The sequence below is a fragment of the Nesoenas mayeri genome (assembly GCF_963082525.1).
Source record: "Nesoenas mayeri genome assembly, chromosome: 3".
Lineage (NCBI taxonomy): Eukaryota > Metazoa > Chordata > Aves > Columbiformes > Columbidae > Nesoenas > Nesoenas mayeri.
In genome coordinates, this window is record NC_137544.1 from 42775997 (window position 1) to 42803703 (window position 27707).

Here is a 27707-nt window from a genome sequence, read left to right on the forward strand (position 1 = left end):
TACAACTTCTTGGAAGAATTTTCTATACCTCCAAGTAGTTGGCTTGACAGCCATTCATGGTCAGTTATGCAGTAACTTATCACAATATTTATAAACTTGAGGTATTGGCATAGGCAATTTAGGCTCATTTCAACTCAGCCTCAAGATACAAGAAGACATTTTTCAACAATTAAATCCAAAATAAAATACGCAGCTTGGTATTCTGTAAGTACAGCTCACTGCCTTATTTAAAAATTTCAATTGCAGAAAGAAATAGAGAACACCAGAGAGGGAGGCAAATAGAGCAAGATAAAGAGAAACCAACAAACTGATTCAGAAATATTCACACAGTAGGCAGCAAGAGAAGATTTTACACTAATAAATGTAGAGGTACATGTCTTTTACTGTTACACCTAAGTATTTAATTTCTGCAAAGGACAATTACAGTCTGAAAATTCAATTAAGTTTTTATCAACAGTTAACATCAGCAGGTAACCGATAAAAGCAGCAACACGCTCTCTCCAGCCAACTGAGAACCTGCTCTGCAATACCCATATTCCTGAAGAGTAAACTAGAAAGAAAATTTAAGTGTGAAACAGAATTCCTAGGAGAGTCAAAGTATCTAAATTCTTTGGAAACTGTTTCACATAGTATCTCCCAAAGTTCAGGCTTGGTGAGGAACACTTAGAAGTTCAAAAGGAGAAACTGTGGTAGGTCACAACTACGTGTCCTGGATGCTGCACCACACACATGGTGGTGGTTTCTAAACAACAGCCAGGGCAACAGAACTAAAATATTACCTGACGGATTTCTCCTTTGAGGAACAGCATCTCTTACCAGGAAGCTACTTTTTTGGAGAAAGTTATGTTAATGCCTTCAAAAAGCAAGTGGTGTTCTAATAAGTCTCTTATATTAATAGATGCTTCCATAGCACATGAGAAGCAAGTTTAAATTTCTTGAAGGTCAGCAAATTTAACAGACATGCTGATGAAGAATATAAAAAGGAAAATTTGTGTTTGGAAATTCTACTAGAGGAGACACTTCCACAGAACAAACCATTGCAAAATTATCTCTACATTAAGAAAACTTTCAAAACCAGGTGTAGTTACAGTGGAGAATATTTGATTCAGAGGTGAAAATTCTGAGCAGAAGTCACACCTGAAAATTATTTAGCTTACAACTTTGTTTCAAAAATTTACAATTGAACTGCATCTCTTACTCGCAAACTGTGTATATCTCTTCCAAGAAACACCTTTTCCTAGAAATACAGATAACATCACAATTGTATCAATGTCCAAGAACATTAACCCCTTGTTAAAATTAATCATCCATTATAATAAATATAAATTGATCATGTTTATTCACAGATTTATTATTAGTCAAACAATGAATATTTATTATTTTAGAAATGCTAACTACTAGTGGTGCTCTTAGTTCAGCACTGAAGTTAAAAAAAAAGAGTCATGAGCACAAAGCCTTTTCCAACTAACTAGAAATGAGAAAAAACAGAACTGCAAAGTTTATAATTCTCTGAATTTAGATGTTCATTACTTTTGAGAGTACAAAGTTTTTAGCAGTACTACATGTTCCAAAAAAACCATTAAACTTTAAAAAAAATTGCCATGAAGATGCACATACTTAAACTTTTCAAAAGACATTTAATAGCTAAGCATCAGAAAGCAAACACTTCATGATTTCAGAGTTGAATCCTCAATTAAAGCTTGCATATTTATCCTCTGCATAATGTATCTAATATGAAATCCAAATTTAGGAGAAATGTTTGTACCCCAATTCAATGACTAGCTGATGCTTATCTCCTTTTTCTACCAACAAGCACAAAAGAGCATAGGGCTCTTGGATTATATTGGGAAGTCAAGAAAAAAGGAAGTGATACTCTCATCTTGACAAAAATATTTCTTTAAATTATTTTACTTCCCCAGGGAAGGCACCCAGGCACCAAAGGTAATAAAATGTTTGAAGACTTGATTTAAGCTTTTTATTCAGAAAACAAATGACAGTTAAGACGACTTTTTTAGATACATTAAACATTTCTGTTCCTTATCAATCAAGTTCTACTTTCACCTGCCATTGCTGATTACCTCTTAGTTGAAGTAGCAATTTTTGTTTAAATGAAATGCATTGGTAGATGCTGTTTAACTAATGCAAACGAGCAAAGAAGCAAGAAATGATATGTTAGGAAAGCAAAAAACATGGCTGTTATACAGAGAAGAATCCCTGCAAATTTGCTATTTTAATGACCTACAGCACAGTCATATTTTCAGCTCAATGCAAGATGCACACACAAAACCCTTGTTTCACAACAGGGCTAATGTTTTAAATCATTTTTATGAAAATATTTGCATTTACATTGCACTCCAGTGATTACTTAGGGCCCATAACTTGCAAGCATGCACTGTAATCAGGGTATTACTGCAGCCACTCCAACACAGCCCCACTGATGACTCATCTGTATGAAGAACAACTACAGACGTTGTCTTCATGAGACAGACTTTTGCCAGGTTGGTTCTAGTGGAGTCTTTTAGAAGCCCAGGGGAAAGTAAAACACTGCTCCCCCTGGAAGGAGCCTTTCAGCCACAGGCAGTTTGGCACATGCAGATGCTACATACTGAAATAGGCTTCTGCTCCTATATCTAGTATCGCTTACTGGCTTAGTTGTTAGGGTTTTTAAATTATTTTTAAAAATTTATTTATTTTTCTACATCATAACAATCACACCCTTTATAGGAAATAAAAGACATTTCTCACCTCTTAATAAGGTTTCAAATGCTTATTGAAACTACTGTGCAGCTGCTTCGCAAACAGAGCTTGTCAAAATACTTGTGTATGTTTAGCACTGACCTGCTAAATCCAGAAACAGAGATGGCTCCCCTGTTCCCAGTCCAAGATAAATTCAGCCACTGGATGAGAGTGCAGCGAGACTGTAGATATTCCAGAGATGTGTCATTAATCCTTGCCCAGTAAGGTTGTAAACTGAGATGAATGTACTGCAGAGGGTCACAGCAATGTTGATAGAGTAGCTTACAAGTTTGTGCTAGTCTGCAGAGGTCTGGTACTGTAAGGTGACTCAAAATCAACTGGATAAGCTATATTAAAAATAGAAAACAAACAAACAAACAAACAACACAGATGGTCATACAGCACTTGAAATGTTAGGGGAGAAACTGCAAAGGAATAAGAAAAGATGTTCTAACTTCAAAGAACAGTAAATTCTTTAAGTTAGAAGTAACTTCTCGAATAAATCATTGATTAACTATTAAATAGGACTGCGCTTCCTTCTCAATTTGACAACATATTAAACAAGAAAGGAAAAAGCAGATCAGCATATGAAAGTGACAGGAAGCTTCCAAATTAGAAGTTTCTTTACCCATGCTAATTTAAACAGTGATATATACGTAAACACTGTGTTTACATATTTCCCTTCACAGTGTCTGCATCGCCGTTGATCAGAACACTGAATTGGCATCTTCCTTCTTCTCTGGATCTGGTTTTTAAGATGGCAGTGAATTTGCAGAGTACAGGAGAAACCTACACCATGTCCCAGTTTCGCCACAAACTGAACTGATTTCAGATTTATTTATCTGCTTCTTGCTTTAAAAAGCAGTGTTTTGTCTTCTACATTATGCTTTCTCCCGTCCATATTGGAGTATGCAACCAAGTAAAAAATTCAACATATTCAGATCTCCTTTTATGAAGTAATTTCTTTCTTGCTGTAATACTTCAAGAGCATTTTTGCTCTATGTCAGAATCAAATCTGAAAGGCAAAAAAACCCTCTTTTTACCTTTACCAGATTGAATCATCTCAGCTTCAGAATAACCACCAGCCCTTCTGACTAGTACCACTATATATGTTTTCATAATAACTTATTTCATACCTAGAAATGAAAAAATATCCCCCATTCTCCTATTATGCTGTTTTCCTTTCTAAAGGAAGACCCAACACACACAGATACGTAAATACTCACTTTAGGAAATAACAGAAACGCTAAAAAAACCCACAAAACAAACAACAAAACACAAATAACAACAACAGAACCCCACCACTCCTTCAGCTTAAAAACAGAATAAAAATGCACTTGAAAAATTAAATTGAAAAATTAATGTTTATTTTACCAGAGCTGTCTTTAGCAGCTATAAGTACCCACGCTCAACTTATTTAACTAAAATTGACTAAGCGCTTTCAAGCAGGGTGGGAAACAACAAGTCACTGAAATGAATCAGTGTAAACAAAAAAAACCCCTAAAAATAACAACAACAACAAAAAAACACAACTAAAAAAAACCCCAGAAAACAGCTTAAACTGAAGAGAGTCCTGTGGCCCTTTCAAAATACCATAATGTTTCATTTTTATGTCTTAAAAGGATTCATAGGGAAAAAAAAAAGCAAAAAAACAACCAAAAAACAAAAATCTGAATAAAATGCTTGACATAAAATGAAAATGAAGCTTTTCATGAGATCCAAACAGATTGTACTTCCAATGCACCAGTTTATTATGCAGCTCGCTTCCACCTCCCCTCCTCCCCCCTTCATTTTTGGAAGAGAAGAAGTAAGAAAACAATCCAACTTCCTGCAAAATGAAAAATGTTACTTCCTACTCAGCTCCAGATTTAGTATTTGGATTTCAATCACTATCTACCACTCTTCAAAAGACATATAACTTCAACTCCAAAGCCAAAACACAGTGTTTGCATATACTGCAGTTTCCCTCAAGCCAGATGCCAGGTCTCCCCTCATCCCTTCTCCCCAAGAACAGCCCAGGATTTTGCCTATGCAGATACCTGGAGCTCCTACCTCAGCTTGATGCACGGGATCTGTGCAGATATTTCAATGTGGTGGCAATATGTATACAAAATATACATGCATATATAATAGCTATTGTTATTATAATCAATCAAGTTTGCTCCCAACTGACCTTTAGGTTGTTGGCATTTTGGTATCTCTGACATAGCAAACTAACTAGGAGCTAGCATAGACATAATCTCAAGTTAATGCCTTGATTTTTGCTTAGCTCAGGCCCATCCTTCAGCTTAAAAATTGCTTAACAGTTTTGTTTGTCACTCTAATAGTAGATGCCTAAATACATATCTCTTTTTCTAAGACCATCAATTCACTTCAGATAGTTTTCAGTATTCCGAAAGACAGCTTCAATTATTTTGCAATCTTTCAGCTATTTCACATTCTGTAAGCCACCTAAATATCTATCTTATCAGTGTATTTTCCCTCAGATTTTTCCCATGCTTATTTAGTAAGTTTTCTAGAGCAGAGAGCTCAGCAAAGGCTGCAGAGTTAGCTAAATTTATGTCTACAATTAATGTAGCGTAATAATGTCTGATAAAAATAAAGCAAAGTAAATTTTCTTCAATGGAAAAAAGTGATTTTGTAACTTCTGAGCAGTAAAAATAATGCTGAACGAAGCTATGAATGCCTGACCGATGTCCCTTTACACTAACTGATCACTTCAATGAGTATTTCATAACATACAGGATGTTGCGACCCTTCCCCACCTGAGATGAAATCTTTTACCACATGAATGTCTTAATCAGGAAAAATAATCCTTCTCTATTTTTTAGTGACGTTACGCTACTTCATAATATCTCAAATGAAAAAATATAATGAAACGTCACTACTACAACATTAAGATATAAAGTACTTTTTTTTTTCTGACTTCTGATTAAACAAAGGTAACAGGTTCCACACCTACAGGCTAATTACCATCAATCCCTGTTAGTGTGGAGTCTGGTGTCTGTCAGAAATCCACTTTTTATGTATGTGTATCCCAGCATAAAGTACAATTTGATATCATAATGAGTATGTGACATGATGTGCTGCATTGTGCTGTGCTGGGTTCATGTTGGATCCAAGAATTCTGCAGAATAGAGTATCTGCTTTCAAAACTAATTTTGTAACAGTTTCTCACAAACAACTGGTTTTACTCTGCATTTATGAAAAAGTATGGCAATCATTATTGTTTCACGCTTTCATATAAATCAATCAGTAAAAACAAAAACTATTGGAAAAAAACCACAACACGAAGGAGTGCAAAGAGGAAAACAAAATATAATTTATACAACACTGACCACCTTCTTAGGCTATGATGGCCCAAAGGTACAAAAGTATTTCTCTCTCATTTCTAGGGCAAACATGGCATGTATCAGCTTCAGAGATGTGGTGGGATCAACACTCACTACAGTGAAAAGCTCCAAAAACTGGAGGTTTCCAAATCATAGTTCTTCACAGTTCAATAAACAACAGTGTACAAATTCATTGTGTGCTGTTTGCATAAAGAAAGGTCCTGATTCACACCTGATCCACGTGTGTTTTATCACCATAGTTCTCAGATGCAGCACCTTACATATACACACATATTTTGAATTATGAATTTTTAAAAAATAACATTTTAAAAAAACAGATACATCTCCCACTGCAGAAGTTCACTTATCAGCTCAGACAGGATCTCCATCACACTGTCCAATACATGGGCTAAAACTTTACTAATGGTGTAGCTCCTAATAGTACCTACCTACCAAAAAGTTTCTCCAGCTTTTTAAGTTTCTTTGCTGCATAACAGCAAGCAATAACCAGTTGTACCAAATAAAATACTTTCTGTGGCTAGAGCACAATAACACAGAACTTGATTTGGTCAGAAAATAATGCTTGGATATCAATCAAACCTAGAATATCTGCACTTCCTACAAATTTACTCTTTCAGTTTTTCAACATGAGTGCCTCCAATATGAAAATACATTGGTCTATGCAAACCACACATTCAGAAACATGCAAATGAATGACTTGCAATTTTTTCATTCTGCAGCTAGGCTGCCACAGTTTAGACTCTTATTAATTAGAATTGATGCTAAGACATGCTCAGATAAAGGACAAAGCATACGTGCACAAAAAGGCAAAGAGAGAAAACAGGAAGAAGATCATATCCTAGGGCTTTTGACATTCCTTAGTGTAGTCCCTAATTCCATGATCATATAGCTTGCACCAGCAAATGCATACACATTTAATAGTGCACATGAACATATGAAAAATGGATCTTGCAACTGTTTCATAAAACTCAATCATTTATGTCTCTTTACTTATATAACATGCTTTAGCAGAGAAGGCTTTACTTTACCAGGTTAAAGGCTCTGATCCTCTCAACAACGAAAGGCTGTAATGGTTTTAAGCCCCTTCTTGAATCAACAGAAAAGGATCTTAGTGACACACTGCCCAATCAGTTAATCAAGACTCCATGAGGACTAAAGCTTGAGAGATCTTCTCCATGTGCCATTGTTCATAGCCCAGTCTGCTACAGCAACTACCAGTATATTCACCAATAACTGAAGGGAATCTTGTGCCATATGGTTAAAGGCTGTTAAGACAGCTTTTAAGACCCTCATGAGTTTCTCTTTCCAAAGAGAGGCATAAAATCTTGCAGATTATCTGAAAGCCTACAAATATTTGTTCTGGAAAGCTGCAAGAAGTTTACTGGTGAGGGAAAGAAAAGTGTATGACACTTAAAAATGCTCCTGGTTATTGCTCTGACTCGCCTAAGTATTAATACAATTTAAGGGATGCAGATCTTGCGTTTGAGATCTGTTTTCCTGGAACATAGATGCCAAATCCACATTTAGCGGTGAAATTCACTTCCCCAGTAGACATGAACAGCCCATAAATCTTGCAGGCAGCTGTAGGAAAAATTGGCTTCAAGGAATGACAAAGATGTCATTTATATCTTTTTATAACACAATATATATAATTTTTTTTTTAGACTGCAGAATGCAGGACTTCTCCCAACTGTCTTCTCTGAAAAACAAAAGTTAGGTTCTTGGTACCTGAAGCATGAGTCTCAAACTGCACAACAGCTATGCTGTGGCAAGTATTCCTCACCTTTCTCAAAGGCTTTTAACTTATTCAGACCTTCAGGTCTCAAACGTTCCTGCAAAGCCAACTAAGATCAAGGCCTTATTCCTTCCACTTTACAAGCAGCACAGGTTAGTCAAAGATAACTGGAAAAAAAGACGAGGATGTGAAGTGTCTCCCAAAAAATCCTTCCTCATTTTTAAGGTAATTCTGGATAACAGATGATAGTACAAGTACTTCACAGCTATTACGATGTTTTAACACTGTCTATGAGCAGGGAAGGAAAATTCTAGTTCATACAAGATTTCACACTTTCTTCTAAGGAAGCCTGTGCCCCAGGAGTCGAGAATTTTTCTCTCCGTTGACAGGAGCAATCTAGACTCTTACAATGTTTTTGGAGCTCACACTGCAGCAAAGCCACTTTGAAGAGCAACACAGTCTATGAAAGGATGCCTTCAGAAAGACAACGAAAGCAAAACAAAGGCTGGGGGAATTGTTGCCTACTTTAAAATTAGCACAGAAGACCATTCCACCTGTATATGAATTACAGAGAGTAGTAGGAAGCAGCCTGAAACAGCTCAAACAAGGTATAGGCATGTATATAAAGACAAAGGACAGTTAGACGTTCACAATCAACATGAATGGATAAAAAGATACAATTTTTCATGTATCAAAAGTGAAAGGAGTTGCATTTGCTTTACTTCATCATTATAAGGTTCAAACACTTTCCAGAAAAATCTGACAATTGTCAGTCTTGAAGACAGCATGCAGAGTACCATTCCCATATCTGAGGTGCTATGAAAATATCATAGAATAAAATACAACATTTTTGCTGTTCTGATACCCACACCTTCCAGCTGGACCAAGAAAGTAAGAGACTGGGATTTCTGCTGTCACAAACCATCCCAGAAATAGTGCTTTGTAGTTTTTCCTGATAAATATTCCATCCGTATTTTCAGTTTCTTTAAATCAAAGGAGAAGAAAAAAAAATGTGCTTGGTATTGGCAGACCATATAAATGCATTCATGAAACCAAACATGTTAAAAAATGGATAAAAAAGGAAGCTGGTATACAAACAGGAAGGCAGAAAAGCACAATACAGTACATGGAGGCAGAAGTTCATAAGAGTAACAGGACTACACAAATACTTTCTAATTTATAATCTTAATATCACATGGAACAGAAAAGAGATTGATTAATCTCTCTGGTAAACTACTATATTACAAAACAATTTATCCAGCCTTTTCAAACAAGACTTCCGAGATTTGAATCCAGTTTTCTCTGCAATTAATTTCTTTGAATGACTAAAACCAACACATTTTCATACATGGTTATACTTTTTAAGAAGTTCTGGAAACAGCTGCACCTTTGCATATGCAAAGTATTTTCTTCAGTACTGGTATACAAGCACTGACAGTAAAATATATTAAATACTACATGGACTCTGGGAGAAAAGAACAACTCAAAATAAAGTTAGTATCCTCATTTATTATTCCATTGCAGCAACAAAAACAAACTCAAGAACTGAAAAATACTTAAAAGAGAAGAAAAATACACAGGAGAAAGACGGAAATATTTATTACATTCTTTTCCTACCTCTTTCCTCTTTACAAGCACAGTAAAGTTTTTCAGGTTACTGGAGCACACGAGTACCCAACTGTGGCCTTCACGTGCCAAACTGGGGGTACTTAGAGACAAAAAGCTGTGACAAACCAATCTACTATTTGATTAGATCACATATTTCTCGAAGTGCCCTGCAATCAGTGGCAGCATCTCCCACCATCCCCTTTCCGCTTTCAAAAGTGAGTCTGATTGAAGCCACAAGCACTCTCAGCATTTGATGAGTTACCACCGTAAACAAACACTTCTTTTGCCAGACTGCAGTGCCCTGAACAGCAAGAATCATCATCTCTCTGCCCAAGTCCAGAGGCCTGACCGGCAAGTAAGGGCTGCTTTCCACTATGTGCAAACCCAGTTTATTTCAGCAGAGGTGAAGACAACCATTTCATCTCTCAGTTCTCTAACTATGGTATTGGCCTCCATAAACAGCTACAGCCCACTGAGAATTTCTTAGCCTGCACATAATATTCAGCAATGATACCTCACAATCTCATTATATGGGAAATTACAAGAAAGAAAGTATTTATCTGCAGTGACTCCGAGCACACTTGCAACTGCCCTACTGCCAAGGGATCTGAAAGGAGTTTCTTCACAACTTTTCTGTGCTAATGATAGAATAAAAAGGAGCAAACATATCAAAACAAGACACTGTACAATGTCCAGCTATAACACTTTTTACTTGCACCATGATTCAAAACATAGCTGGAAGAAGCTTGTGTCATAATTAATATGAAAACATTACAGCAGTTGCAAGAACAAGTTCTAGGATTTTCTAAGAGATAACAGAAAAAAAAAACATAACAAACTTTTAGCTTATTGCAAACTATTTCCGCTTCCAAATCTTGATTCAGTCTTTTCATATATCTTTTATATATCTTAGTTGTCAAGCCTGAGGACTTGAACTACTGGAAAACTGCCAGGAGCTTCTAAGTTCAAGAGCTAGAATTTCACAGCTAGAATAACTGCTGTAAAAACTGTGGAGTGGACAAACCCCTGAGAAAGAAAAGTGCAATAACTACACAAACACCAGCAAGGTGGCTTGCTAATATCCATCCGTGGAAATAGAGAGACTTACATAATTCAGACATAACTATACCATAACTGCAGGAGATTCACAAAAGAACATAAGGAACTAACTGGAAAACACAATAACCTCAACCAGTACTCTATAAAGAACATTTGCATCCTTAACAATCAAGACTAATACATTGAGTATAAACTTGCTCTTCTTACCTCATAAGGCAGTTTATCAAAATACCCATTAGTTGGCCATTCCCTGAGGGTAACAATGCTGAACTGTTTATTAAGCGTGTCCATTCCACAGTCATACTTCTCTTCATCCTCATCTTCATCAATATCGTTCATATCAATCATCGCAGTCTTAAGCGAAAGCACAGGTCTCTCTTTCACACCATGTAGTACTACTGCATCCAATTCAGTGTAATAGTCTAGAAGAGAGCTGTTCACTTCCAATCGAATTAAGTTTGTGGGAAAGTTTATCTGTTTGATACAAGGTGTGAACTGACGAGCCTGGGGACCATTCACCTTTGTAGGTGCCTCAGACCAAAGGATTTCCCATCTGTGAAAAGAAAAAATTCACACACAGACAGGGTAGGCATTAAAATCAAAGTTACTAAATCAATTTCTGAAGCCAGTAAGAGTGCTTCTCTGTCAGAAGTATCTAACAAGTGAGAAACATAGTTGAAAAGACAATGAAAATTGTTATAGTAAATATCCTAAGGATGAATTTAATTGGGCACACTAATTCATGACCTTAGCATATTTTCTCTGCATTTCTAACTAACAAAATGAGCTATATACTCCTGATTGCACACTTGTCTTAGAGTATTGTTATTCACACACAAGTTGTTCACACATTTCACAGGTAAGGTAATAATAACAAAGGGATTACAGATGTTTTCACAATGACAGCATGTTCACATAGGTTTGCATGGAATAGTCTTGCCATGTAACCCAAATATATGGTCACCTGACCTCTCTTGTTTCCCACAAAAGGTTTTCACAAAGAAAAAAAAAAAAAAAAAAAGACAACATCACACACCAAAAACCCAAAACGAACAAACAACAGAAAAGCCACCACAGCTCAGACTCTTAACATCTACTCCATCTCTTTCCAATCACCCTAGTCCCAGCTTCAACGATTTCTCCCAACAGACACATAAGAAAAAAAAATTTAAAAATATACATATATATCTATATAAAAAAAAAAAAAAAAAAATATATATATATATATAGAAACCCAAAACCCACAAACAAACAAAACCCACAAACAAACACAAAAAAGTGCTTTACTTTCCAGACCCAAATGCTTAAACTTTGTCCATCATGGCAGAAATTAAAACATATGTAAGGACCTTCATTAAAACATAGCACACCACATAAATAAGGCTTAGAAGCTTGATATTTGCTACTATTTCAAGGATAGGAAAATTAATGAAGATCAACTGAAACTTCTGTTTCATTATGAATTTTTTCAGGTACGCACAAATAAATTTTCCTATCCTACATCATGCCATTCTCCAAAATACCTTAGAGTAGAATGGGAGGCCTGCTGAAGTCTTCTGCCAAAGAAAACAAAAGTCATGAACTATAAACAAACATGCAAGACTGGTGAATATATGGCACGCGAGAAAGTACCAACATAGGAGAGTGGACAGCTCTGCCCTAAGGTCAACAGTTTTTATAAGAGAGACTTACTACTACGAGAAGATTTCATTTATTTGGGAAATGAATGTCAACTCATGGCAAAAAAATAAGAGATGTAGTCCCACTGTCATGCCCTCTCACACAGGTCAATTCCCTAAGCAAACACTTAATGTTGGCAATGCACATGACCTTTCTTGAACACATCCAGATCACCATTTGACATTTTCCTTAGACACTTTGATGTACCCACTCAAACCATCCTTAGGGAAATTCACGGCTATTTTTTCACTAATTTAGCACACGCTGGACCATCAAGTTTTAACAGAATGCATCTCAGTTATTGACTTCTCTTCAGTGCCCTGGAGAGAGGATTATCTACCAGTAGCAGAGCTCTGGAAAAAATAATGCACCTGGAAGTCTAGGTTCATCAAATTGCACAGTAACAACCTCCTTCGGCAAGTAATGTCTCTAAACTAAAGGAAAGACATGTAGCACTGCTTTTACAGTCTTGTGAAACTCCACGTTACATATTAAGTGCTGACGAACAACAAGACTGGTGACTATTTTCCACTGTCCTTGTCATACTCTTGTCTTTTCATCAACAGCTCACCAATCTAACTTTAAAGGAGTTAGCTGTTTGTTCATCTGGAAAACCTCAAGTCTGTCAGGTTGATTTAATGTTCTTCTCTGTCCTGGTGGCACTGCACACAAGAACATGCCATAGCAATTGCACTGACTCAGGGCTGGTAGATTCTGCTTTAGTGTAGGCATACTCTTCATACACCCATTACTGCAAGTAGAAGTGTTGTCTTCATCCAGGATCAGCATTTTGATGCTTAAATGGGCTACATGTAATCTCAATGGGAGTGAAGACTCCACAGTTGGAAATGAATCAAAAAAAGTCTATATTTCCAAGAGGCTTCAGTAAGAACTGCATTTCTTCTGTTCTGGAGCACTTTTTTTATTATGGCCATCCATTCCAAAATCCTTTGGAAGAAAGGCATTTTGACAGTCAGCCCTGGTTTGAGGGCGTGTACCAGAATTAGCTTCCCTAATAAGGTTGCTTGGATTTGTTCCAAGCTTAAAATGTTTGATAAACTGTTCAACGCAAAACAAAGAGAAACCGAATCCCCAAAAATACCTATAAAGAAGTCAAGGGAATTTTCCTTTTCCTTCCCTTTTTGAGCTAATTAGGTAGCTCTCAAAAACTCTAGCAGAATCAGATGACTGAAGGTAGGACATTTGCTTGTCCTCAAGTCTTGCAGACACACAGTAACAGCTGATCAAAGATGTCGTAATGAGAGTGCTTTGATAAGAAGGTTTCACCAGCAATGTGCTAGAAAGCTGTAGTCTTCACACTGCCATGCAAAGCTTGAATGAGAGGCAGAAACATCTGTATTATTTTCTCTAGTGACTGAAGCAAATGAGGACTTTAAGGGAAGTTTTTCCATTCAGCTTTCATGGATTCAGTTTTCCTGTTAGATTTCTCTCTATCTCATGAAGATAGCTAGGAACTCACTCTGCTCAAACTTCTGAGAGTAAAGACTCCATACACCTATGTCATAAAAAAAATAAATTCCCATTCTCTTTCCCTCACCATGAAGGAAAATACAGCCTAGCAATTTTCAGGCTGAGAAACATAGTTGCAAGGTTTGTGTCAAATGAGAGCACATACTTAATGCTCGTTTAATTTTTGTTGACATAATGCTGTTGGAAAGATTTTTAATGGCTAAGATGATGTCTGAGCAGACCTGGTTACTTCTGAAGAAAATATATAATACGAAAGATTATTCAGAAAAGTATTTCTTATGAAAAGAACCAGATTTCTCTCCAGTAGGACAAGATTAAACTTTGCCTGTAATGTGCTGAGATTTCTTGCATTGTAAAATCGAGATTGGTGTAGAAAGGGAACAAAGCACTACATGCAATTCAAGCACGAAAAAATAAAATCCCTGACCCAAGAAACTTAGAGCTGTGTTAAAAGACAAAAGAAGGGAAAGTTTCAGATAGACCAACAAGTAGAACATAAGGAAACTCAGAAAATAATACGACCACATCTTTGCTGAAATTGCAACTTCTGCAATACTTATAATCACGATACGTGATTATAATACATCCCATCTGCTCTTATCCAAGCAAGTGCTCTGTAAATAATCTGTAGGCTACCTACAAGGTCTCCTGCCTGCTAACATTTCATGCTGAAGCACACCAGGTTCAGCATAACCTGGAAAGTGCATACCTAACCACAGCTGTGAGTTTGTAAATATAAAAGGCGGGAAAGTCTGATTATGAGAATGATTGTAGAACCATTCAGATCAAGGTGATAAGCAGAGTTCACAGTAGTCTAATTACTGTGGGGGAATATGCGGCAGATTTTCACTTCCAGTTTGAGAGTTTAATTCTGAAATACCAGAGTAGCCAGGACTCCAAGAATGCTCAAGAAATCTAAAATAGCAAAAGATATTTCAAATAACTGGCTTGTCCACATGAGCTTTTTATGTGTTTCTCAAAAATGACTGTGTCCCATGAACCTAAAATTCATTCTTCTGTGACAAGTCATCCAGACAAGAAAAAGCTGTTTCCCTGAAGATGTCATAACAAGTTATAAGTAAGGATGCAAATGGTTAGAGCTTAAATTGTATGTTACACACAGGTGAGATACAGCCCTGAAGGTCCCTTATCACGCTTTAATGTGTTGATGGTATCAGCAGTGTTTTGGGTGCCTTCATCTGAGATTCAGGGGAACAAAAGGTAGAACAAAAGAACCATCTGAATGCTTTACATTCAGTACACTGCCTTTCTGGTTTCACTCCTTTTATCAGAAGGGGGTATTTTTTTTTCCATCAAACATTTTGATCCCAATCCTAGCTGCCAGCAAACAAATCTGCAACATTCATGCCTGGATTAAACTGGCAGAGAGAGCCTATTGCCTAAATACAGCCAACTTCCTCATGGAAGGAGAGGGAGCCTTTTCCTTTGTCCATCTTGCTCAGCCTGCTCCTCTGGTTGCAGCAGCTCCTGCCTTCAGAAAGAGAAAGGAAGGTTGCATGCAGCAAACACAGCTAAGCTAGGAAATACTGAGCCAAGCTGTTCATCTACAAATGAAACTCAGAATTTTCTCAGAAGAGCAACTGGCAAAATTCTAAGCAACATGAAGGGAAAGAAATGGAATTACATAGAAATAAATGGTGGAAACACAAAAAGCAGAATGCTGCCACTGGAACTTCTAGAACTACTCCCAGCCAGTCCTGGTATCTCACCTGTGAGAAACAACCTAATCAGTGCTATACTTCATCTGTTGATACATGCTGTGCAACATCACCCCAAGCACTGCCACACACCCCAGGCTAGTTAGAAATCTCTGGTTCTGAGCTTTTATAAAAGCATATGAATATGTGGTGTCACTATAATGTACATGAGATAAGAGAAACTGTCAAATTAAGTTAAAAAAAGACCACGACAGAAGAAGAGCAGGGACCAATGTTTTCTTTTATATTCCAAATTTAAAAAGCAAAGATATTTTTGCAAAAGGAAAAAGCTGAAAAACTTCTGAAAAAATAATTTCTGACTTGAAAGCTCCCATTTAAGCACACACAAACTCTCCCTGACAGCAACTAACTATTAGGAGTATCAGAATGTTTCAAAAGGGCTGACACCAAAGAAGCCATTACAGAATCGCCAAGAGTAAGCCTTCTGGGTAGCTGAGGAGGAAAAAGAAACAGAAAATATTATCCTCATCACAGAAGCTAGCTATATCTTATCCATCAACCTGACACACTACGAGAAACAAAGAAAATTCTCTTGGCTGGGTTCAACTCATGCCAGGGTCAGGTGTCTGGAGCTCTGCCTCTCCTGCTGGCCAAAGAGGGACTCACCATTGTCACCAAGCCCTAAGCACACAGAATGTGCATCACAGTAGTAAATCTCAAGGCAACACTGGTATAATCATCATAGCGTGACACAATGCAAAAAGGGGAGAGATTTCTCCACACATAAAAACTGAGACTATATGCTACAATATTCCCTTAATCTCAGATTAATATTTTTTCCTTGGATTTTCTGCGCTCAGACAACTCGTGAAAAAATTTGTACATGGATACTAACATATGTTAGTATAGTTCAAGAAATTATCAAACACTTCTCACCAGCCAAGGTGTGAGTGACACTAATGAAAAGCACAAAAGGTCTCTGCAGTTTCTCTGACATTTATGATTTTAAAAAATTGGTTTATGCCTAGAAGATTGATGTAATGTCTGCTGTGTTTAAAGCACCAAAAGATATGAGAGGACAGAGAATCCTCAAATTGGTGGAAGCTGGTTAAACCACAATGAAGAAAAACTTCAAATTTACTGTCATGTTTGACGCATTAGAATTATTTAGGAACAATTAAATTCCATTCTGAAAAACAGATGCTTATTCCCATTCCCTGAAGAGCTGATCTCACCTCTAAGACCCTGAATAAAGCTGATCTGAGACAGTGTCCTACAAAGCTGTAACTGATAGCAGTATTCAATACACCAGCAACAGTGGAACATGACTAAAGACCTTCTTCTGTACACCTGGGTGAGCTGTTCCTTCATGCAACTGAAGCACAAGTGAGCAACAGAGAAACACACTGGCCAACTATGTGGACTATAGCCACCTTTCTACAAGAATATATAAATTTCTCTTGAGCTAGGACTGCAGTACACCAAGTCCTTACAGAGTCTCTGGTAGGTGAGAAGCTTTTTCACACAGCAAAGTCTGATGTTTTAAATACTAAACAAAGGGAAAATAAGATTACTTTGCTGGACTAGTATAATCCACTGAGCATAACATTTAAACCAGTCTCAATAGACTTTTTCCTCTCAACAGTTATGACTCCACCATTAATTTGGCCTTCTTTTTACATCAAAGTAAGAACTGGTGAAAAGGAAACTTTCTGATGACCTGCCCTTTCTACTTTGGTGTTCAGAAAGAAGCAGATCCAGAGTCAGCAGATAAAACAAAGCAGCACTTTAAGGTTTTTAAATAATAAGGTGATTTAAAATTAAGTATCAAAACAGTCAGAAGAGGAAAACAAGGTTCTAACTGCCCTTTGAGAAACTGGGACATAGCCTTTTTTACAGAAGAAAATAGTATGGCAGTTCTTCAAGTCCAAAACACCAGTTAAATACAGAATCACCTGAGATTATCAGCAGCATTTCACTTTCAAAAAATAATTCTTAGTTGTCATTTCAGAGAATTTTTGGAAGTGATAACAAGGGACCAAGAACTGAAGCAGCAAAGAGACTGCATTCTTGCAACTATTCATATTCCCCACATAAAGGCGAGCAAATGAACAGAGAAAAAATACTGCATATCTCATATGGAGAATGAGTTCCTTCATCTTCCCTTCAAGACACCATGCATACGACATGTTTGTCTCAGAAGAAAGAAGGAGACAAACCAAACATGAAGCTCTGAACAGACAAGTCCTGCTGAGGAAAAGTAAGCCATAAAAAAACCCCTGTAACACTTCTCTAGCAAGTACAGGAGATGCAGCACAGACAACCAGTTCTGAGGCTTCCTGGAACAACCTTCTTCTAAACAAAAATGTTGTTAATCTAGGCAGCCAGAAGATACTCCTGCCTACAAATTCAAAAGCAGGGTCCTACAGAAACTTCATCCTTTTTTATGAAGAAGGGCAAGTCCGAGCTCTCACTCTGACCACACTCCAAGAGGAGTTATAAAGCACATCCCAAAAAGTTTTAAATTAGTATTTTAATTTCCATCTTCTTTTAGCTCTCTGAACAATTTTCTCTCTCTCTCTCTTTTTTTAATTTTTAGTGCACTTTACTAAATAATTCCTTCAATTAACATTTCTTGAGCTTTCCTTCAACACTTCTTGGTCTTTACACAAAACTGAAAAAGTGTATTGTTTTAAGAATCAAAACCTAAATAGACATTTATGACATAGCATTAGCCTATTACTCAGAATTATATCCTTCTATTGCCCAGCAGCACACTATCTTACATTCTAATACAATATTATCAATAGTTACAGAAATAACGTCTACATAAATCTGTGCTACATCATAAAATAAAGTAAAATGAAAGTTCTCAGAGTAATCGGTCAAAAGTCATTTCACATTAGGTTCTAAATTTAAAAGTCTTCAAATCTGCCTTCACTACATACCATCCTATAAATAAGTTCTGCATTACAGAGCTAAACGCACTCCTACTTCTGAAGTTGTGCGGCCTATTATTATTAATTTGACGTATCACCATTCCTTGAATTCGGATGTTTACTTTAGAGCTACACAGTACAAACTCATTAGACAGCTATAGAACAAACTGCACGAAACAACAGTAGATGACAGAATCACAGAAAATACATTAACTGGGAATTTTGAATATGACACTTGGTTTTCTAGGGGTTTTGAATAAACATCAATGCCTAGTATTAGGAAGCATGGGATACTAAGCTAGACCTAAAAGTATGCTTTTTAGCAGTATTTGTAAAATATTAGGTCAGGGAAAAACCACCCAGTATCCACGCTAATACAGCTTACACTGCCAAAGCATGCATTTTAAAGGAATATAGTATTTGTTGGCATATTATTTTCTATAGGATACATTTTGTTAAGTCTTTTTTCTATCAGTTCTTTCCTTCATGGGCTCAGTATCATCTAATCTCTTTTTCCAATGTTTTTCCCCACTATGTGCTTTTTACCTGGCCTCTTTCTCCTTCCATTTCTATTTCCTCACCTCATTAAGAGCTTCATACCTCATACACTGTGTTTTTCTCTGTTATCTTACCATTCCCCAGGTCCTCACCTTCCTGCTCCCCCAACTGGAATTTCATCAGGAGTTCCTACTACGAGGAAAACCAACGGGATCAAATCAGCTTCTTTTAGTCTATGAAGCAAGCGTAAAAATGCACAGCTCACACCCCTTGATCAGACCAAAAGTAAAGATCAGACAAATGGCATCGGCTTTTGCCAGACTGTTGTGCGCTTCTGGTTTTGGCCCATTTCCATATGAATAGTTGTAGTGCCTGACTGTACTATACATACAACCTAATGTATGCAGAGAGTAGAGTTTATAGCTATTCAAAGTAGGATGATACAGTAAACGTGAATCCTAAGCCTCTTCTACACAGTTTGCTCTTCTTACTGCAGAAACAGAACTCCGAACTGCCATTTCAAAAGTGATTTTTGTACGTAATTGCTCATAAAAATTCCAACACAAAAACTATCATTACACAAATTAAATCTGCCATTAGGATCTGCATTAATTCCTACAAAAAGTCCACATCTCTGAAGCTGCTATAAAAACATGTCACCACGGCTTTAAAAACATGCAGAAATAAAGAAAATGTTAGCAGGTCAGATACAAAACAGAGAAATACTAGTAAGTAAAGTTTCCTAAACAGCATTATTTGCAGTATTTAACATCTTACAAGAAAGCATAAAGGAGGAAAAAAAAATTACCTTACTTCAGCTGGTGGATTCTGTGAGTAAGGATTTGCCGAGCACGCCAAAATCCTGACTACAGCTCCAGGATGATATGTTTCCAAAATCTGCACTGCCGTGGGATAAACTGGTTCCTCAAAAGCGAGTTCCACGTAGTCCTGGCTACAGAAGGTGGGTGGTGTCCTCTGGAACGGCAGCCGAGCGCTGGGGCAATGATCCCACCATGTCCCATAAGTTCGAAAGACAGCAGTCTGAGTAAAGTCACCAGAACTGGGGTAGACGTTTGGAATACCTGCTAAATTCCACATGGTATATGACATGCTGTTTTCACTACCATAGTGAGAGCTGAAATCCAACACTTCTTTGGCATACTGAACTATTTCAACATTGATAGGTAAGGCTCGGGTGTTTGACTCAATAGCCCTCCGGCTGTTCATCTCTCCTCTCGTTGCTGTCCTAGCTCGGCGCCGAAGGCACATATAGTAAAACATGCTCAGAACTGTTAACATGGGAAACACTGGTGACATCTAGATATGACTCAGGAGGATGCAAAAGGTCAGGAGTTGTTTATAAAGTGCACTAGCTGCTTGTGGCATTCAGAAAAAGAGCTGACAAAACAGAGTGAATAAACATAGTGAGCAGATAAAATATTCTTAGAAAATAGACTGTATGCTGTCAAGTACCCTCTTAAAGTACACCTACTAAAGCACTAATAAAGTATCTCATTTTATTTTCAGACAGTTACTTACTTGAAAGCTACTAAACGTAGCTTCCCATTTACGGTATCTAAAAAGAAGAGAAGACTCTGAAGAAATCTTAGCCAAAACAAGCTCTCAAACAATGAAAAGACTAATCATTAAATGAAACAATTTTTTCAGGGATTAATTAAGAGAAAAAAGTCTCACACTGAGTTACAGAAACGAAGTTAAGTATTAAATAAAATCTGGCCTTTGCAGTAAAAAACTGTAGAAGAAGATCTGAAGGTACAGCTAAAATAATCTGTAGTATAGTTTTGAAATACTTAAAACTAAATCTGACTGTAAACAAAGCATTCAGATACCTAGTCAGGCTACAGCTGCACACAGCTCAACAAAACCTAAGTTACTTCACTGCTTGTATTTTGCAGTAAGACTGCACCCAGGACCCAAACTGGTTCATTTCAAGCTACCTCAAGTACATCTAGACTATGTTATAATCTGGAGAGTAAATATATCCTTAGAAGACACCTCATAGAAAGTTGGACAGCTACTCAAACAAATAGTTTCCTTTAATTTGTTCCCATAATTTGTGAATGGCTTTAAGAGGGACAAGAGTTTTTGGCAGTTAATCTAAACCAAAAACTTAACCCACTGCTTCCTATACCAGAGCACTAGCTTGAAACAGTCTCATAAAAATACTGTCTTTACCCTTTGAAGATGTCCATGACAGCATTCACCAATGACAGAAGGGTCACCAGCCTCCTGAAGGATGCTCAGAATTCATTAACAACATCATCTTCCTTTAAGCCGAGCAACAAAGTAAGTCTTCAAAAGAGTCCCAGCATCATAAGCAGAAGTCTCCAGAGACAGCATTTTACTTCTGATATGAGAAGATATTTTCATTTATGTAACAACTGAGTGGCAAAATGTACTAGATCTGCACAAAAGGTCACCTAAAAAAATCAACACAAAACATACCAACAATTAAGGATAGTGATGTATTTCATATGGCCTACATCAAATCACGAGTTAAACAAGCAAGGTTTAACTATTAGAAAAAGCCAAGTTAAATGTCTCTTTACCAAAGTTTTCTGTTTACAACGGTGAAGGGATATTTATAGCTGAATGTTGTCTTCAGGACACAGAAGTTCTATATCGTATTCCCTGCTGACAAAGATCCCCTTACATATGCTTGTCCCATATTTAGCAGCCACTCCATATTTGCACAATGTAAACTGTTAGATTTACCAACACACAACGAAACGTGGAACATAGTCTCTGATTTCTGCTACACAACACACTAGGGCAATAGCACTCCAGAATTCACATTCCCCAGTACCACAGACTGTTTCTCACAAACTGACCTTCAGATTAGCTTGTTCATAGGATTTACTAAGAAAGAGTTAGGAGCGATGCCTGTAATCTGTCAGAGGCCAAAACAGGAATGACTAAGCATGTCTCAAAATAGAATAAATGTTTCTTCAACAGCTTGTAGTAGAGTTGCCAGTTAGATTATCACAGGATACATACTGTGGTAATCACTGAACCAACAGAGGTGACTCTTCTATTGCAGGAGACGGAACAAACAACAATTAACACGATGCCTCACATTGCCTGGGAGACAAATCACATATTTAAAGTTTGTGATGGGTACAAGTCAGACCACACTTTATAGAGGTTTTTGGAAGTATGAGCTTAGGGTAGGGTAAATAATTAAACAAACGGAAATGAATCAAAGTGACTTTTGTAAGCCTCTATATAAATCCACTGTGCATGTTTCTTGGGTAAATTGCCTGTTTCCTATACTTATGAACTGCACACAGATGTACAAACAGCTCTCTTTCACCTGAACATTGCCAACAAGAAGGTGCTTGTGGTAGCAGATAAGGACAGACTGCATTATTTGACCCTCTTACTTGTGACAGATTACTAACAAAGTGTTCACTTCTGACTTTCTTGCCTCCTCTATTATTAGCTTTTTGTTTAGTTCCTGTCCTTTATTCAGCTTCACATGTTTACATAGCTGTCAACAACATGAATTACTCCTGACATTCAGTGCAGAAGGGAATGCCAAAGATGATATGCTGGATCCACTTCAAGTGCTCCTGGAATGCCAAAACCCAATAACATCACATTTCCCCCAAACATCCTGTTGAACAACTTGTTTGAAAAGGCACTGGGAAGAAAAGAAGCACAATCCCCAATCTCTCCTTAAAATAACACCCCAAAAGATCAACTCCAAACTGTAAACTGTTATTTTACTTTTCCAGTGTGGAGCTGCTGTAAGATGTAAGTGAAGATTACAAACACATGCTCCTTCTGGATTTTACCCTCTTAAAAATAAAAAAATCTATTTGCAGAATATGCCAACAGACACTAAACTTCAACAAACTTACAGCTGTCAAGTCCTGGATTCATGTGTAGAGCAGCATATACACCAGCTTCTTACTCAAAATTTTACTGATTAACATGGTTTAAAGGCCGTTCTGTGGAAATGATGGCTTTACAGAGGTCAATTTAAAGAGTCATTCAGCTGAAGTGCTTCAAGACCAGGTGCAAATCACTGATCTGACACACCTTGATGTCTGCCCTGCAAACTCCACGCTTCCTCTGGCCACAGCCCAGAGCTCATACAGCACTGCTGTAAAATCCGGGTCTGCTGCCAGCCAGCTTGTCAAAGTGTAGCAGAACCACCAGCTGGTGCAGAGCTGGACATCAACTAGCTGGCCAGATTAAGTCAGGCCTAGCACAGCAGACAACTTGCAGTCATGCTGCATATTTTCAATCAGAAGAAACACTGAATTGGGTCATTCCCCCTCTATCAACCTGATTATTTTCATAAAACCTGTAAATACTAGATATCCTTGCAACTGATGCTGCTTTGTCAATTTTGGCTGACATCAGTCAACAAGCTCAAAAATTACATAGGAAGGAACAAGGCACAGCATACAGTTTTCAGAAAAATGTTTTAGTCTAAAAACAATACAAGTGGAGGAAAATTACTTGTAAAGAGTTAAAAGCAATATAGGACTCAGTAGTTTATAACAAGTAACAGGAAGTATTATAAAAGAAGAATAAATACGCATTAGAACTACAATAGAAATAGAAACTCTTCTTTTGACACTTTAAAAAGAAGCATTAAGAATTGTGTGCAGTTAAAGACAATTGAAAAATTGCTTGGGAGGTTGAAGGATAACAAGCTAGTGAAAGTATTACATTAAATACAGATCAGTAGGGCCAGATTATATGTAGAGGTATTTTTCAGGAACTACCACAGGTCAAGCTGATTTTCAATTAAAGGGATCTAACTTTCCAAAAAAGACAAAAATGCAGACTCAGGCCTATAAAAAGCATCAAGATAAAGAGCCATGGAATGGAATGTGCATGCAAACTGCCCTCTGCCCAGACTGCCTGATTATTTTTAAGAGATTCATTTGAGCTTATGTAACTATACCTTCCAATCTCTAGAAGCATCTTTATCCTCTTGCATATTATCCATTTTCTTTTGTACAGGCATAATTATGCCAAACGGAAGCTTAATAAAGGTTTCTTTTAAGCGTATCTTATTATCCTCCTCCAAAGCAGTAGCCTTCTATTTATTCTATTTGGTTTCTACACATTTTTTCTGTCAAGATATCATTAAATGGACTGAAATGGCACTACTGAATACCAAGACCTTCAACAGCTACCACAGACCAGCACAGAGGGTGTGATGGTTTGATTAGAAACAGAAAGCAAGATGCTATGAACGTACAGTGACATTGTGAGGTGCTGTCCTACACCTACATGCCCATTTCCCGCTTCCAGACAGGATCCCATCGTCAGACTCTCTAGGGATGCCTGAGCTCTGCCTTCCTGTCCCATGCTCCAGGCAGCCCCCTTCTCCAGTCAGATGAGCCCTGGGGCTTGTCCTGCACGACACCAACCACTCTTGCAAGCAACTGTAGCTGTTTATCTCCTTGAACCAACTCACTGCCACTTAACATGAAGTCACAGCTGGTTCTAACAGACTGGAAGAGCCCCAAGGTAGACAAGCTCCAAGTGTCATGGAAATGTTACCTCCAGTTTTACAAAACAAGACAGGACTCCAGAGAGCCAAACTGGACCAGACTTGCAATATAACTTTCCTAAGAGAGAGAGAGAGAGAGACGCTACTTTCTTTCAAAATACATTACAGTACCTCAGATTATTTACAATGTATCCTATTCACATCACTATTTAATTGACAACTATTTCAATTATACAGGCAAATTCCCTTTTTCTATATGATTAACCCTTCTTCCCTTCATACAGAAAGCCTCCTAAGACTGTAATTCACTATTCCCTTCTTTCAAGCACAACAAACCTTCATAAAGGAAAACGACTTATGGCTTCTCTACAGATTTCATAGGAACAGGCACTAATCAACTGAGCAGATTCAAAAGCACTAGATGTCTTTGGTCTATTTTGCCTCTTTTTACAGGGAGTTTATGTACACAAATCTATTTTCCAGCTTCCAAGCAACACATCCTGTTAATCATTATTGTACTTATTTATTTTGGGGTTTTTCTGAAAATTCAGCTCCCCAGTATTCACAATTTTGTCCCATGAGTGCAGACACAGGACATACGTACATAGTTATTCACCAACCAGAATGCTGAGCAAGGGTGAGAAATATGCAGAAAAATACTGGGGGCTTGGAGGAGCTGCAAAGTGAAGGATGGGTGTAAAAACAAGTAACAAGTAATTAGACACAGAAAATAAATGAAAGAGAGCAAATTTCATCTCTGAGCCATCCCTCGCAATACATGTGTTAGACAAGAGTTTGTACTGCTTCAAGAGAAGCAAATGTTATACATACAAGTCATGGTTACACCGGGTTTGATTTTTAAAGCCAGACAGGTAATAATTCCTCTTTATACTGGTTTTGCTAATTTCACACTTGGGAGTGTGTAGAGTTTTCTTTCATTTAACTATAAAAGAAACAGCAATATTGACAAATTACAAAGAACATATAAATGACAAAAACAATAGATTGTATTCTCTCTGAAGAAAGATTAATGCAATTTAATATATGTGTCTTAGATAAAACATGCTAAATGGGAAATCTCTTAAATATATTTGCACATTAATGCAGAGAGGGAATACTGGAACCTTACATTACAGGCTAAACCAGAATATTTTTACCACAGGTTAGCATCTCTCGCTGTTAATTACCTAGATTATACCAACATCTACAATCAACTTGTTGAAACTAGAAGCTAATATTAATTAAAAATTAATAAGCTCTTATACCATACTTTAAACTCAGGCCTCATTTGCTATGTTTCTTCCTGTAATGTGTTCTGGCACTAAAAACGTAACCATTTTACACATTTTCAACTTAGAAATTTCCAGTTGGAAAGAGAAAAATGGAGCATTATGACACTTCTGTTTAAAATGTTGCTTGTGTTACCATGGGGAGCACCAAAACAGAAAATACAATCATTTTGGATTACTTCACTGATTGCCTGTTCCTTCCTGCTAGGACCAGAACTCATTGCATGGTTTACCACCATGTTATAACAGAGACAAACGTTCCTTAGGCATCTATTATATGGTCCAGGTGACCATCCTGCCTTCTGGAGCCTGTCTTTATATATAGCAGGAACTGCTTCTCAATCTGTGTAGATCATCAGGTAGCCCCTTTTAAAAAAGACTCAGTCTACACAAAGCCTAAAGTCACCAGCATTATACCACTTCATTTTGGCCAACTGCCCTTCCAGCTATGGAACTTTCCTCATCATGAAACAAAAACCTCAACAAAAAAAAAAAAACACACAAAAAAACCACAAAACAAAACCAAAACAAAAAAACCCAAAACAAAACAAACCCCACAAAAACAAACAAACACACACACAAAAACTTTCAATAAGCAACTTCAGTGCATTCATCTCCTCATTTTTCTCATCACACCGTTGTACTACCTCACCACACAGTCATATTCTGCCTGGCACTTCGTTGCTGGTCAGCTGCCTCCTTACTGCACTGATCGCAGCTATTAGGCCACGTAGCTGTCTCCCACTGTCTGTTCATCAGCCTGCACTGATAATAAAAAAAGAGATGGGACAACGCCCTCAGACACATGGTGTCAACTGTGGGGTTGTCACATGCAAGGACAGGAGTTGGACTTGATGATCCTTGAGGGTCCCTTCCAACTCAGGACATTCTATGATTCTAAATAACAATTCACATGAAGTGAAGCACCCCAAAGCACGTACCTACCTAAAATAAATAAAACCACTAGTCAAGCTCCTACCCTGCTTCTGCTGTTTTGTGACGGGGCAACTGGGATGACCTGTGTGGCAGCACAGCGACCGTGCAGCAGCGGGTGCCTGTGACAGTCCGGTGCTCCCGGAGCGGACGAGGGAGATGCTGCACGATCCCCGCCCAGCGCTGCCGCTTCCCTCTGCCTTCACCACCGCTCCTCCCGGTCACCTCCCGCCCCTCGGGCACCCGCGCTCTGTCCACAGGGAGGTCTCGCCGAGGCCCACGGCCGCGGGTGGGGCAGCCCCGGCCAGAACCAGGCGGGACTGCCCGGGACTCCTCTCCCCACCGCGGCCCCGCCAAACACGGCCGGGGCGCCGGCCCCGCGGCCCCACAGCCCGGCTCCCACTGGGCGGGCACGCACACACCTGCGGCCGGCCTCACCCACCGCACCGGGCTGCTCCCGGGCCCGGTGCCGCGCTGACCGTCTGCCAGGCCGGGGCGGGGGACGCGGAGGGGAAAGCCCGCTACCTACCGCCCCACCGAGGTATCCCCCTTCCCCCCGGCCACGTCCCGAGGGGAGGGGCCCCGGTGGGCAGCAGCGCGGCGCCCCCGACCCCGCCCGGAGCCGCCACCCTACCCCGTCCGGAGGGCGGAGCAGCTCGGGCCGCGCGCCGCCGCCGCGCCAGGGGCCGCCGGAAGCTCGGCACGGCGGCGGGGGCGGGGCGGCGGAGGAAGAGGCACGGCGGCGGCGGGCCGAGGCGGGGCCGCGAGCTGCGCGTGCCCGCGGCGGGGCGCGGGGCGGGCCGGGCCGGGCCGGGCCGTTAACGGCCGTTGAAGGAGGCGCGCTGTGGGGGCTCTCGGCCAGAGTAATTGGCTCCGTGTCGCGGTCTTTAGTTTACTTGCAAAATCAAGCGGAAGGCGGTGGAGGGATGTTTGTTGTGGCTCCAGCCACACCAGCCCGTGCCGTTTTACCTCTACAGCTGCGCAAGGCTGCGGTGAGGCGGGTGCTGCCCTGGACAAGCCGCAACCCGGCTTCCCCCACAGCTTCTTAATAGACGCCTTCTAAGTCTTGCCCTAGTCCCAGCCCAACCGGGTCATGATTTTAACCTGGTGTTTTGAGTCCCCAGCCTGTCCTAAGGGCACCCCTGATTTTAATTGATCATAATGAGTACTTGCTCCATCGAGTTGCAGTGCCTCTTGGGTCCCTAACTGG

General features: G+C 38.8%; 1 protein-coding gene across 10 annotated transcripts in view; it reads right to left on the reverse strand.

Annotated features, from left to right (window-relative positions):
• Window positions 1–27182, reverse strand: part of FBXL4 (F-box and leucine rich repeat protein 4) — a 64128-nt gene extending 36946 nt beyond the window's left edge. For 4 of the 10 annotated variants that reach the window (XR_013921952.1, XR_013921953.1, XM_080341376.1 and 1 more), the window contains exons 1-6: window positions 26920–27150; window positions 26212–26329; window positions 20975–21219; window positions 19587–20176; window positions 10699–11044; window positions 2839–3083 (exon numbers count right to left, since the gene is read on the reverse strand). Coding sequence is in view for 8 of the 10 variants with exons in the window: in XM_080341376.1 (XP_080197502.1) it covers window positions 2839–3083; window positions 10699–11044; window positions 19587–20095 (1100 nt within the window). In the remaining 2 variants the exon portion in view is untranslated. Of the gene's footprint in view, window positions 1–2838; window positions 3084–10698; window positions 11045–19586; window positions 20177–20974; window positions 21220–21796; window positions 21881–26211; window positions 26330–26919 lie in introns of all 10 variants that reach the window. The other 6 variants (XM_080341372.1, XM_080341378.1, XM_080341377.1 and 3 more) reach the window with 6 other exon arrangements.
• Window positions 27183–27707: the final 525 nt, after the last annotated feature.